Consider the following 13,904-nt stretch of genomic DNA (forward strand, 5'->3'; position numbering starts at 1 on the left):
TAAACCATTTTAAATTAGTCTGCTTTTCAAATGTCATGCTTCATCATCCATAGTACTAACTAAATTCATTACAACACCAAAGCCTAAAGCCCTCTAGGTAGAACATGAGGAACTTCAGAGCACATGCCCAAAGCTTTATATTGGCTTTGTAAATCTCCAGATCAAGACACCAGACAAATGAATTTAAAAAATATGAGTTTTATTAATCAAGCTACATTGCAGAAATCTTCCACATCTTCAAATCTAACCTTGTTCACTATGCAGATCTGCTCCAAGCTCATTTAATCCTCAAATGTGCACTGCAAAGACAAAATCATCCAATTAAAGCAAATTGAAATACATTTTCCATAAATCAATGAACTGTTTACATAAACACTGCCATTGCAAGGTAGATTCATGTCTAGACTTTCAGATCACATGGTCAAGCATTGTATGCTTTTGGCCAAGTGTGCCTATGAATTGGCCATTACTGTTCTAATTCCATTTCATAAGATTGAAAGACCAAGCATAGTCAGTTAGCAATTTGGGCCATGTTAACCTAATGCAGGTTTTAACTGCTTTCCTTTATATTTGGTACCATTTCCAGGCCTTCAGGTTGGAGTAACATCATTACATTTCAGTAGCAGAACTGGATAATGTTTTCATCATTAGATCAGGAAATGGTTGGTTGTTTTACAGATGTTATTTGCAAACAAACATTTACTCACCTCAGATTGCATGCTCTGGATATAGACTTCAAATCTTCCACTTGATTCAAAATGTTTACACCTAGAAGGCACAATAAAAATGAAAAGTTAATTGAAGTCTAATTTATCATATTTACACTTGACCAGTTGAAAGTTTAATTATGGAAAACCAATTTAATAAATCAATTACAATTGGAGATCAAAATCCATGCTGGTATAGTGGGCACTGCTGCCCAAGCTGTAATTACAATAAGGAAATTCAAATACTTTTGAAACAAACTAATCTCAGACTGTACCACTGACTACAATTTCACTGAAACTGGGCTGCAAGCCAGTTACAAACTAGAGGCCCAACCTACAGATTCAGAATCCATGTTGGTAAAGCCATAAACTGGTAGAATTAGATCATGATTAATGCTCCATGGATTTGGACTGGCAGGTCTTCAGAACATGAAAATTTAAGCGGAATGAATACTATCACAAGTTAATGTAGCGAGAGGTCTAGCATGACCATACTAGATCAGGTTTAAAGCACCTGGGTTGAGTTAGAGCACGGTCTTAGTTTTTAAACTTGGTAATGAAGTCAGTATTCAACCACATCATCACCACTTCTAAAACCAATACACATCACTCCCAATTTTGTTGAGTCTACTACACTATTAGTTGAATAGCCCAAACCATCACAAAAGTTCACATTTACTCAATGCCCCAACTTAATCCCACATACAGATGTGGATGTACTCAGATACACAATGAAATCAACTTGCACTCCACATTTCATAAAGCGTATATTAAGCAGGTTTAACACATGCCAGCATATATACCCAGCAAGGTGAAACTTCAATTCAAGCATATTAATCTGAAACAGTTTCAACCAGATACTGATGCCAAATATACTATGGCATGGGTGCTGGAAATCCTCCTTGCAACCACTTGGTTCTACAGAAATAAGGAGCAGACGAAGTAATTTTCATTATTCACAGGATACAGATCACCAATTTTACATCTTGCAGATTGACCCAACTATCAAAATTACCATTTGCAGAAGTCTACAACTGTCCAATTACACTATTCTATCAAATTTAAGTACTTAGTGTAGTACATTGAAGCAGCACTGCTGGAGAGGTGTTCAATTCAAATGACAACCACATGGAGTTTGCACATTGTCCACAGGTCTGTGGGTTTCCTCCCACAGTGCAAGGATGTGCAGGTTAAGTGGATTGACCATGTTAAATTGCTCAGTCTGATATTCTAGGAGAAAGTGAGGACCGCAGATGTTGAAGATCAGAGATTAAAGCATTACTGGAAAAGCACAGCAGGTCAGACAGCATCCAAAGAGCAGGAGAATCGACATTTCGGGCATGAGCCTGTGCCCAAAACATTGATTCTCCTGCTCCTTGAATGCTGCGCTGATCCAGCAACACAATTTCAGCTCAGTCTGATAGTCACCAAGTTCACTTTCCTGCTTTTTTAAACCCACAACTCTTACTGATTAAAGATCAACCTGACAAGATAGTACTATTTTCTAGTCTGGAACCCTCCCTGACACACAGCTCAACAATCTCTTCAGCTATCACTTCCTGAGCAGTCAAGGCACTTTATCCACATTCAAGCATTTCACCAGCCTTGCACTCATTCCTTTAACAGGAAGCCTCAGAAAAACCTATGATACAGAGCCCACTGATATGGCATAATTCTTACTTCTATAGCTACAGCTTCATGTAACAATATGGATTTTAAATTTTTCCATAAATATTCCAGAAAAAGTGGAAAGTCAAAATTGTTCTCATTCAGGCAGGAATAAGCTTAAGTAATGCTCAGCCCTCCCACAAACCAGGTGATCCTGCACATGAATAAGACTTGGAAGGCGACAGACAACGCAGCAAGACACTAAACAGGGGTGAAGACCATCAGCAAGTGATTGATGTCACCAAGGTGAACAGCATGTACATTAAAAGGGTGGTTGGAGCAATCAGCTAAATTAACCAAATTCTAAAGCAAGGTGCCCCTGAGGTTACCGGTTTACCAAAATTAACTTACTGACCTGGGGCAGAGGCCAACAGAGATCGCTCATTTTAATACAGTGAGGGACAGGATACATTCACAATCCAGCCACTCGAGGTGCAGCTAAAGGACAGCAGGCAACCATCACTGATGCTGAAAAACACAAGGCGAATTGTTAGAATAAGACACTAAAGCCTCACAGCCACAGGAGTCGCTAATAAGCGAGTGGTCAGCTCTCCAAGATGGATCTCCACATGGCGAATTCAGGAAATCGCAGCAAAAATCATCATGTTCACTCGGTCACACACACAGGGGGCTGGGGGAAGGAGAATCCACACCAGGACCCAACAGACAGACCTCCACACCCGCACACACCGCGTTACTCACATCGGACCCGCCACGTTGTGTCCCTACCCCACATGGTGAGACGCGGGTAGGCCTTGAAGCCCGAGTACCATCACTAGGACACACATAACTGAACACGCCGGAGTCCAGCGGCGAAAAGGCAGAACGCCGCTTCCCGAGCCTTTATATGGCGGTGAATCAACGGAACTGACGTATACATTGTGATGTCACACCAAAGGGGCGGATCAGCCTTCTCCTGATCATGTGATCCAGACGCCGTTGCTGATTGGCGGAAGCGCGGCCATTGTTGAAGTGCAGAGTGGGAAGGTTGATCTAGTGGAGGAGGAGCATTTTGATGAGGGTGTGGATTGAGAGTGATACCGGTCAGGGCAGGGGCTGATCACGGCAACCGGCCAGAAACGTCGATTTTCCTGCTCCTCGGGTGCTGCCTGACCTGCTGGGCGTTTCTAGCACCACACTCTAAACTCTACCTCCAGCATATGGAGTCCTCACTTTCCCCATTCTGATCAGTGTTGGTGTAGCGAGTTGAGGGTATCGTTTTGACTTTCCCCGTCTCGTTCCTTTATGGAAAGGTGATAGTGTCACCTGACTACTCTGACTGAACTGGTCCTCACCCTGAATAACTTCTCTTTCCAATCCTCCCACTTCCTCCAAACTAAAGGAGTTGCCATGGGCACCCGCATGGGCCCCAGCTATGCCTGTCTCTTTGTAGGATATGTGGAACAGTCCATCTTCCGCAACTACACTGGCACCACCCCCCCACCTTTTCCTCCGCTACATCGATGACTGTATCGGCGCTGCCTCGTGCTCCCAAGAGGAGGTTGAACAGTTCATCAACTTTACCAACACCTTCCACCCAGACCTCAAATTCACCTGGACTGTCTCAGACTCCTCCCTCCCCTTCCTAGACCTTTCCATTTCTATCTCAGGCGACCGACTCAACACAGACATTTATTATAAACCGACTGACTCCCACAGCTACCTGGACTACACCTCCTCCCACCCTGTCCCCTGTAAAAACTCCATCCCATATTCCCAATTCCTTCGTCTCCGCCGCATCTGCTCCCAGGAGGACCAGTTCCAATACCGTAGAGCCCAGATGGCCTCCTTCTTCAAGGACTGCAGATACCCCCCAGACGTGATTGACGATGCCCTCCACCATATCTCCTCCACTTCCCGCTCCTCCGCCCTTGAGCCCCGCCCCCCAACTGCCACCAAGACAGAACCCCACTGGTTCTCACCTACCACCCCACCAACCTCCGCATACAACGTATCATCCACCGTCATTTCCGCCACCTCCAAACGGACCCCACCACCAGGGATATATTTCCCTCCCCTCCCCTATCAGCGTTCCGCAAAGACCACTCCCTCTGTGACTCCCTCGTCAGGTCCACACCCCCCACCAACCCAACCTCCACTCCCAGCACCTTCCCCTGCAACCGCAGGAAATGCAAAACTTGCGCCCACACCTCCTCCCTTACTTCTCTCCAAGGCCCCAAGGGATCCTTCCATATCCGCCACAAATTCACCTGCACCTCCACACACATCATCTATTGCATCCGCTGCACCCGATGTGGCCTCCTCTATATTGGGGAGATGGGCCTCCTACTTGCGGAACGCTTCAGGGAACACCTCTGGGACGTCCGGACCAACCAACCCAACCACCCCGTGGCTCAACATTTTAACTCTCCCTCCCACTCCACCGAGGACATGCAGGTCCTTGGACTCCTCCATCGCCAGAACATAACAAAACGACGGTTGGAGGAAGAGCGCCTCATCTTCCGCCTGGGAACCCTCCAACCACAAGGGATGAACTCGGATTTCTCCAGTTTCCTCATTTCCCTTCCCCCCACCTTGTCTCAGTCGATTCCATTGAACTCAGCACCGCCCTCCTAACCTGCAATCCTCTTCCTGACCTCTCCGCCCCACCCCACTCCTGCCTATCACCCTCACCTTGACCTCCTTCCACCTAACACATCTCCATCGCCCCTCCCTCAAGTCCCTCCTCCCTACCTTTTATCTTAGCCTGCCTGGCACCCTCTCCTCATTCCTGATGAAGGGCTCTGGCCCGAAACGTCGAATTTCCTGTTCCTTGGATGCTGCCTGACCTGCTGTGCTTTAACCAGCAACACATTTTCGGTACTAATCTAGAAAGTCAAATTAGTGTCCTGACTTTAAATACCACCATTCAGTAAATAGCTGTAAAGCTAAACTTCTGACAAAAAAAATCCCCTTTAGATCACAAAAGGAAAGGAAAACTGCTACCCTCCCCTCATCTGGCCTCTCAAATTGCTGTAAGTGTAGGAGCTGTAGGTCACTGTGATACTGAATTCGATGTGTTCATCACCCTTCCTCAATCTTCTCATCTGTTTCTTAAATATGCAACCACTTCAAGGAGACTGTGCCCTCTGGTATTAGACACTTAGAAGGGAACATAATCTCTCCTCGTGCACCCTTTCGTGGCATGACCTTCAAGCATTTTGTATGCTTCAATAAATCTCCAGAGTACAACTCAAACCTACACAACCTCCTTATGTTTAAAAAAAACATGCTTGTGCCCAGCATCAAGCAAGTGAACCTTCTCTAGACTGCATCCAATGCACAGTTAATCTCTCCTTGGTTGGTTGAGTAAAGGTAACAAAACTACTTACGGTTTTCAGCTATGGTCTGACCAGTGTCTTATTTTCTTTCAATAAACCCTCCCTAAGTTTACACTCCATTTTATTTGACTTCCCTACTACCCACTAAATTTGGATGTTGGATTTTTATGATTCATGCACTCCAAACTCCTGTGCTGCAACTTTCTGCAATCTATAAATAACAGTCAGCTATTGTATTCTTCCCACCTTAGTCCAAAACTTCATACTTTCCCACATTATATTCCATGTCAAGTTTTTACCCATTAACCTGCCTATATCCCTCCAGAATTTCTTAAAACAGCCTTCCTTCCACACCACTCAGTTGCAAATTACAAAAAAACAAGGCTTGAGAAATTACACCATCTCCATCGATCTAGATGCAAGAAATCAGGCCAATCTTACTCCATTTTGTACCAAAGTTGTCTGGTCTGTTCCATTAATAGGTGGTGGCAAGATTGTTAAATGCTGTTGAGTTATCTTGAGAGTTAGTAACATTGACTCTGGACCCCAAAAAATCTTGTGGCATTAATTCAAACTTGGACATAGAAACTTTCTCTAGCTATAACTTATCAATGCTCCCCCAAATCCAACTTCCCTTGGTTGAAGAGGCTATGGCTTCAATGTGACCACTACTCAGAGGAAAGAAGCAAGACATATTCTGGGTGCGAGACTTCAATGTCCATTATTAAAAGTTGTATGATAACGCCACTACCCAGCTAGCTGAGTCTTAAAGGAGATAACTGCTCAACTGGGTCTTTGGCAAGTGGTTGGGGAAAGAAAGAAAAGAACATAATTAACCCCATCCGCACCAATCTACCTGTCATGATATAATTAGTGTCATAGAAATGTACAGCACAGAAACAGACACTTCGGTCCATGCCGAGATAATCTAGCCCCATTTGCCAGCACTTGGGCCATAACCCTCTAAACCCTTCCTATTCATATACCCATCCAGATGTTTTTTAAATGCTGTAATTGTACCAGTCTCCACCATTTCCTCTGGCAGCTCATTCCATACACATACCACCCTCTGTATGAAAACGTTGCCCCTTAGATCCCTTTTAAATCCTTCCCCTCTTACCCTAAATCTATGCCTTCTAGTTCTGGACTCCCCCACCCCTGGGAAAATACCTTGTCTATTTACCCTATCTATGCCCCTTGTGATTTTATAAACCTCTATAAGGTCACTCCTCAGCCTTCGACGCTCCAGAGGAAACAGTCCCAGCCTATTCAGCCTCTCCCTATAATTCAAATCCTCCAACCCTGGCAACATCCTTGTAAATTTTTTCTGACTCCTTTCAAGTTCCACCACATCCTTCCAATAGGAGGGTCACCAGAATTGTACACAATATTCCAAAAGTGGCATAACCAATGTCCTGTACAGCTGCAACATGACCTCCAAGTCCTGTACTCAATGTTCTGGCCAATAACGGAAAGTATACCAAACAACTTCTTCACCATCTTATCTACCTGCGACTCCACTTTTAAGGAACTCTGAACCTGTACTCTAAGGTCTCTTTGTTCAGCAACACTCCCCAGGTGCTTAAGGCACTCCTCAATATTAATCTTTTCAGGCCCTTAAACCTGATTCAGCATTCCAACCACATCCTAATTAGTAATTTATAAAATGTATAACAGGATTATATAAAAGGTAAAGTCCCACACTGACTGAGGTTACCCTGAAAGACTGACTCTCTTTCTCAATCTCTTCCCTCATCTGAGGTATGGTGACCCTTAGATTAAACCATCACCAGTCATCCTTCTCTAATGATCTGATAGGACTCTGGCATCTTTACTTATTGAATAAAGTAAAGGACTTTTGTCCCAGAGGACCGTAAGGCTGCTCTCGTGTAAGACAGTCAACTGGTGATTGAAGGTCACCATGCCTCAGCTAAGGGGTGAGATTGAGGAGGAGGGTCCTTTGTGGAAACCACAGCCAAATCCAGAAATTGAATCCATGAAGTGGGCATCACTCTGCATTGCAGTCACCCAAGCTAATTAACTCTTACCATATCAGACATACAGAATAGAAACAGGCCAATGAGCCCAAAGAGATGATGCCCACACTCATTCTTTACTTGCACCCCCCCATACCTGCCAATATACTTTACTGCCTCATCTAATTTCCCCTTAATGCATGCACTACACATTACTTCCAGTAATTTCCCTATCCCTGGATCAGGAGGTGTAGGTTCAAGTCCCACCTGCTCCAGAGGTGTATAATGGCATCTCTGAATCGGTTGATTAGAAAACTAGGTATATAGTTAATACATCTTCATTTATCTGGATGACTGTCCACTGCTCATTGAGTCTGACACTTCTCAAAGCTGAGTTTCCAATTAAAGTCTATACTTCTTCCAAAATAATTTTATTATATCTACATAATAAATCAATAATTGACAAATGCAACAGACAGTGTATTAGGAATATTGATGAAAGAAGCTGGTATAATTAATACTTAAACTCTGGAGAATGCTTATTTAGATTTGCATTGTGCTGCCTATTCTCAACATCAGTAGATAGTAAAAGTGATCAAGACACAGCTTTCATAAACAATACCTTTACATTTATTTTAGTTTCACTCATAAAACAAAATCTGATATTGAGAGGAAGCTGAAATCAAAACATCAAGGATAACGAGTAGTTACAAAGTCCTCACTTCAGCCACCCTCATCAGTGTGGCCTGATAATGAAAGGAAAAGCTGCGAATCTCCATGACTGAGCAGCATTGAGAATGGAGGTGTAGTTAGCACAGGAGACAGATCACCAATTCTACATCGTGCAGACTAATCCAGCTCCTATCATGGCTCAGTGGTTAGCACTGCTGCTTCTCAGCACTAGGGACGTGGGTTCAATTCCAGCATTGGGCAACTATCTGTGTGGACTTTGCACATTCTCCCCATATCTGCACAGGCTTCCTTGCATGATCCAAAGATGTACAGCTTAGGTGAATTTGCCAAGCTAAATTGCCCAAAGTGTTCAGGGATGCCTAGGTTAGGAGCACTGGTCAGGGGAAATGTAGAGTAATAGGGTAGGGTAATGGGTTTGGGTGGGATTAATTCAGATAGTTGGTGTAGACTCATTGGGCTGAAGGGCCTGTTCTCACACTGTAGGGATTCTAATTTTCTCCTTACTGCCTTTTTGTCCTCTTCAGAGTCCACAACTGAAGGAGCAGCAACATGTAACTGCTAAAACTTGAAATCCTAAAGTATCCTCAAATTCACCTGGACCTCTCCATTTCCATTTCTGGCTCAAGACGCACATCTACGTCAAACCCACCAACTCCCACAGCTAACTGGACAACACCTCCTCCAACTCTGTCTCCTGTTAAAAACACTATCCCTTATTCTCAATTCCTCCACCACATCTGCTCCCAGGAGGACCAATTCCATCACATCGACAGAAGATCGCAATTTCCCCTCCCATGGGATCAATGGTGCTCTCAAGCTCATCTCCTCCACTTTCTAACCCTCCAATTTCAACAGGGACAGAAGACCCCAGTCCTTACCTTCTACCCACCAACCTCAGGATACATCATCAGGATGTTGCATCATCCTCCAACATTTCCACCATCTACAGACCCCACCACCAGGGATATATTTCCATCCCCATCCCTATCTGGGTTCCATGGAGATCATTCCCTTCACGACTCCTTTGTTAGGTCCATGCCTCCCACCAACACACCCTCCACTCCCAGCCCTTTCCTGCCGCTGTAGAAAGTGCAAAACCTGCACCCACACCTCCGTCCAAGGCCCCAAACGACCCTTCCACACCTAACAGAGATTTACCTGTACTTCCACATCATCTACTGTGCCTATTGTTCTCAATGTGGTCTCCTCGACATTGGGGAGATAGGACGCCAACTTGCAGAATGTTTCAGAGAACATCTCTGGGATACGCACTAAACAACCCCACTGCCCTGTGGCTGACCACTTCAACTCCCCTTCCCACTCCATCAAGGATATGCAAGTCCTGTGCCTCCTTCACTGCCAAACTCTAGCCACCAGACATCTGGAGGAACACCTCATCTTCCACCTTGGGACCCTCCAATCACATGTGATCAATTTGAATTTCATCAGTTTCCTCATTTCCCCTCCCCAACCTTATCCTAAATCCAATCTTCCAAATTGGCACTGCCCTCTTGAACTGTCCTACCTGTCCATCTTCCTTCCCACCTATCAGCTCCACTCCTACCTATCACCTTCATCTACCTATCGCATCCCCAGCTATCTTCCCCCCAATCTCACTCCCCTCCCATTTATCTCTCAGCTGCCTTGGGTCACCCCCTCATTTCTGATGAAGAGCTTATGCTCAAAACATTGACTCTGCTGTTCCTCAGATGCTGCCTGACTGCTTTTCCAGCATCACACTCGACAAATATTTGAAGCAGCAGAGTATAACTGATAACTGTAGTTTTTTTCAAAAAAGCAGCTTTTGCTGTACTCCAAACTTTGGTAGATGAGGTGACCCATGTTTGCCGAGTGGTTTAACCAGCCTTACAGGTCAACTTTCAACAGAGCCACTCACCATATCCTTTTCATAATATGGGGACCAGACCTAGACATAATATTTGAAATGTCATCACAATTCATTGCAAATAGCCCAACAGCCTAATGGTCTTGCAAACATGTAATTTAGTAATGTGCATACTTATGATCTTGAGCCTTAAAATTTGGTGGTGTTTGTAAAATTAAATGGCTGAAGTGAAAAGAAATTAATTGATCAATTTCCAACTTTGTCCATTTTCACAGTCTTCCTCAATACTAACAAAACGCAATTTGATGTCATTTGAAAAGTTAAAATTCTATGTTTGATTCCAACGACTAAATTGTGGATATGAATTGTGAAGTGATCTCAGCACTAGTGCTTGCAGACTACTACCCATTGTCTGCTGTTCTGAAAAACTGTCCATAAATTTGTTTTAAATCTTAACCATCTTGCTATTCATTTTACTTGTAACCCAATTAACTTACCTTATTTATCCAACAAATGGTCACTTGCATATTATGGAGCATATACTTGGTCTGCCATGGGTACGTTGGTTTTGCTAAGTGATCCCAGGGAACAAAAACAAATTGCCCCTGACCTCATATTATTTGAAAATTGAAAGAACTGTGGATGCTGGAAATCAGAAAGAAAATAGAAATTGCTGGAAAAGCTCAGGAGGTCTGGCAGCATCTGTGGAGAGAAATCAGGGTTAGCATTTCAGGTCCAGAGACACTTAGGGAAATTTTTCAGAAATGCTTTTAAAGCATTTGGTGTTGTCCATATTCTTTGATCGTCTTCATTAACTGCAGCTTAATGTTCGAGGATACAAATGCTACAGGAAGGATAGAAAGGGAGGCATGAGGGGGAGTGGCATTTTTGATAAGGGACAGCATTACAGCTGTGCTGAGGGAGGATATTCCCAGAAATACATCTCGGGAAGTTATTTGGGTGGAACTGAGAAATAAGAAAGGGATGATCACCTTATTGGGATTGTATAAAAGACCCCCTAATAGTCAGAGGGAAATTGCTAAACATTCTTTTAAGGAGATCTCAGCTATCTGTAAGAATAATAGGGTGGTTATGGTAGGAGATTTTAACTTTCCAAACATAGATTGGGACTGCCATAGTGTTAAAGGTTTAGATGGAGAGGAATTTGTTAAGTGCGTACAAGACAATTTTCTGATTCAGTATGTGGATGGACCTACGAGAGCAGGTGCAAAACCTGACCTACTCTTGGGAAATAAGGCAGGGCAGGTGACTGAGGTGTTAGTGGGGGAGCACTTTGGTATCAGCGACCATAACTCTATTAGTTTTAAAATAGTGATGGAAAAGATCAGCAAGGCACCCTTTGTGTGGAGCCGCAGAAAATGGGAGAGATACTAAATGAGTATTTTGCATCAATATTTACTGTGGAAAAGGATATGGAAGATATAAACTGTGGGGAAATAGATGGTGACATCTTGCAACATGTCCAGATTACAGAGGTGGAAGTGCTGGATGTCTTGAAACAGGTAAAGGTGGATAAATCCCCAGGACCTGATCAGGTGTTCCCGAGAACTCTGTGGAAAGCTAGAGAAGTGATTGCTGGGCCTCTTGCTGAGATATTCGGATCATTGATAGTCGGAAGAGGGGCCGGAAGACTGGAGGTTGACAAACGTGGTGCCACTGTTTAAGAAGGGTGGTAAGGACAAGCCATGGAATTATAGACCAGTGAGCCTGACTTCGGTGGTGGGCAAGTTGTTGGAGGGAATCCTGAGGTACAGGATGTACATGTATTTGGAAAGGCACGGACTGATTAAGGGTAATCAACATGGCTTTGTGCGTGGGAAATCACGTCTCACAAACTTGATTGGGTTTTTTGAAGAAGTAACAAATAGGATTGATGAGGGCAGAGCAGTAGATGCGATCCATATGGACTTCTTAAGGCATTCAACAGGGTTCCTCTTGGGAGACTGATTAGCAAGGTTAGATTTCATGGAATACAGGGAGAACTAGCCATTTGGATACATAACTGACTCAAAGGTAGAAGACAGAGGGTGGTGGTGGAGGGTTGTTTTTCAGACTGGAGGTCTGTGACCAGTGGAGTGCCGCAAGGATCGGTGCTGGGTCCTCTACTTTTTGTCACTTATATAAATAATTTGGATGCGAGCATAAGACGTACAGTTAGTAAGTCTGCAGATGACGTCAAAATTGAAGGTGTAGTGGACAGCGAAGAGGGTTACCTCAGATTACAACAGGATCTTGATCAGATGGGCCAATGGGCTGAGAAGTGGCAGATGGAGTTTAATTCAGATAAATGCGAGGTGCTGCATTTTGGGAAAGCAAATCTTAGCAGGACTTATACACTTAATGGTAAGGTCCTAGGGAGTGTTGCTGAACAAAGAGACCTTGGAGTGCAAGTTCATAGCCCTTTGAAAGTGGAGTTGCAGGTAGATAGGGAAGTGAAGAAGGCGTTTGGTATGCTTTCCTTTATTGGTCAGAGTATTGAGTACAGGAGTTGGGAGGTCATATTGCGGCTGTACAGGACATTGATTAGGCCACTGTTGGAATATTGCATGCAATTCTGGTCTCCTTCCTATCGGAAAGATGTTGTGAAACTTGAAAGGGTTCAGAAAAGATTTACAAGGATGTTGCCAGGGTTGGAGGATCTGAGCTATAGGGAGAGGCTGAACAGGCTGGGGCTGTTTTCCCTGAGGTGTCGGAGGCTGAGGGATGACCTTATAGAGGTTTACAAAATTATGAGGGGCATGGATAGGGTAAATAGGCAAAGTCTTTTCCCTGGGGCTGGGGAGTCCAGAACTAGAGGGCATAGGCTTAAGGTGAGAGGAGAAAGATATAAAAGAGACCTAAGGGACAAAGTTTTCACGCAGAGGGTGGTACATGTATGGAATGAGCTGCCAGAGGAAGTGGTGGAGGCTGGTACAATTGCAACATTTAAGAGGCATTTGGATGGGTATATGAATAGGAAGGGTTTGGAGAGATATGGGCCGGGTACTGGCAGGTGGGACTAGATTGGGTTGGGATATCTGGTCGGCATGGACGGGTTGGACTGAAGGGTCTGTTTCCTTGCTGTACATCTTTATGACTCTCTGTGAATTTGAAAATCTAAATAACATCTTTTGCGTACTACTGTTAACCATTTAAGAACAATTAAATTTGATCAATCAATTATTCACCTTTGAAACCCATGCTGACCATTACATTAATTTCCTCATATTCTACTTCCTCCTCTATTAAGAATTTCAAATCCCCTGATTTTCCCACAACACCAAAATAAATATTATTTAAATGCAATTATTTTGATTTCCCCAAAGGGGAGTGTGGGGATCGTTGCAATTTCAAATTCCTAGCAGCCGCAGTTTGTTCCAAAAAAAGAGACATTGCTGGAGAAATTCAGCATGTCTGCAGAGAGAAAGCATTCAACACCAGGTTATAGTCCAACAGGTTTATTTGGAAGTACAAGCTTTTCAGAGCGCTGCTTCTTCGTCAGGTAGCTAGTGTGGCAGGTTCGCAAGACACAGAATGTATAGCACAAGCTCATATTGTCATGCAGCTGACATGATATATTGAACATGCCTAGATTGCTGTTAAGTTTTTCACCTTTTAGAATGGGTTGCAGGACTAGACTTGCAGAAAAAACTCAACAAACGTATGTAAAATAACAACACAGACAACACAGAAGCATGGATAAAACAACTTATCTGACCAACCCTTAACAGAC

At 43.8% G+C, this 13,904-nt stretch overlaps 1 protein-coding gene and 1 non-coding gene across 2 annotated transcripts in view; one reads left to right on the plus strand and one right to left on the minus strand.

Moving 5' to 3' along the window:
• Positions 1-3,407, plus strand: part of best4 (bestrophin 4) — a 29,809-nt gene extending 26,402 nt beyond the window's left edge. The window contains exon 10 of the mRNA XM_060829590.1: positions 3,274-3,407. Within this exon, the coding sequence (XP_060685573.1) occupies positions 3,274-3,407 (134 nt within the window). The remainder of the gene's footprint in view (positions 1-3,273) is intronic.
• On the minus strand, positions 2,913-2,989 carry LOC132819221 (small nucleolar RNA SNORD55/SNORD39). The gene has a single exon (XR_009645059.1). It is a non-coding gene; the product is annotated as a small nucleolar RNA SNORD55/SNORD39 (small nucleolar RNA).
• Positions 3,408-13,904: the final 10,497 nt, after the last annotated feature.

This window comes from Hemiscyllium ocellatum, chromosome 9 (genome assembly GCF_020745735.1).
Source record: "Hemiscyllium ocellatum isolate sHemOce1 chromosome 9, sHemOce1.pat.X.cur, whole genome shotgun sequence".
Classification (NCBI taxonomy): Eukaryota; Metazoa; Chordata; class Chondrichthyes; order Orectolobiformes; family Hemiscylliidae; genus Hemiscyllium; species Hemiscyllium ocellatum.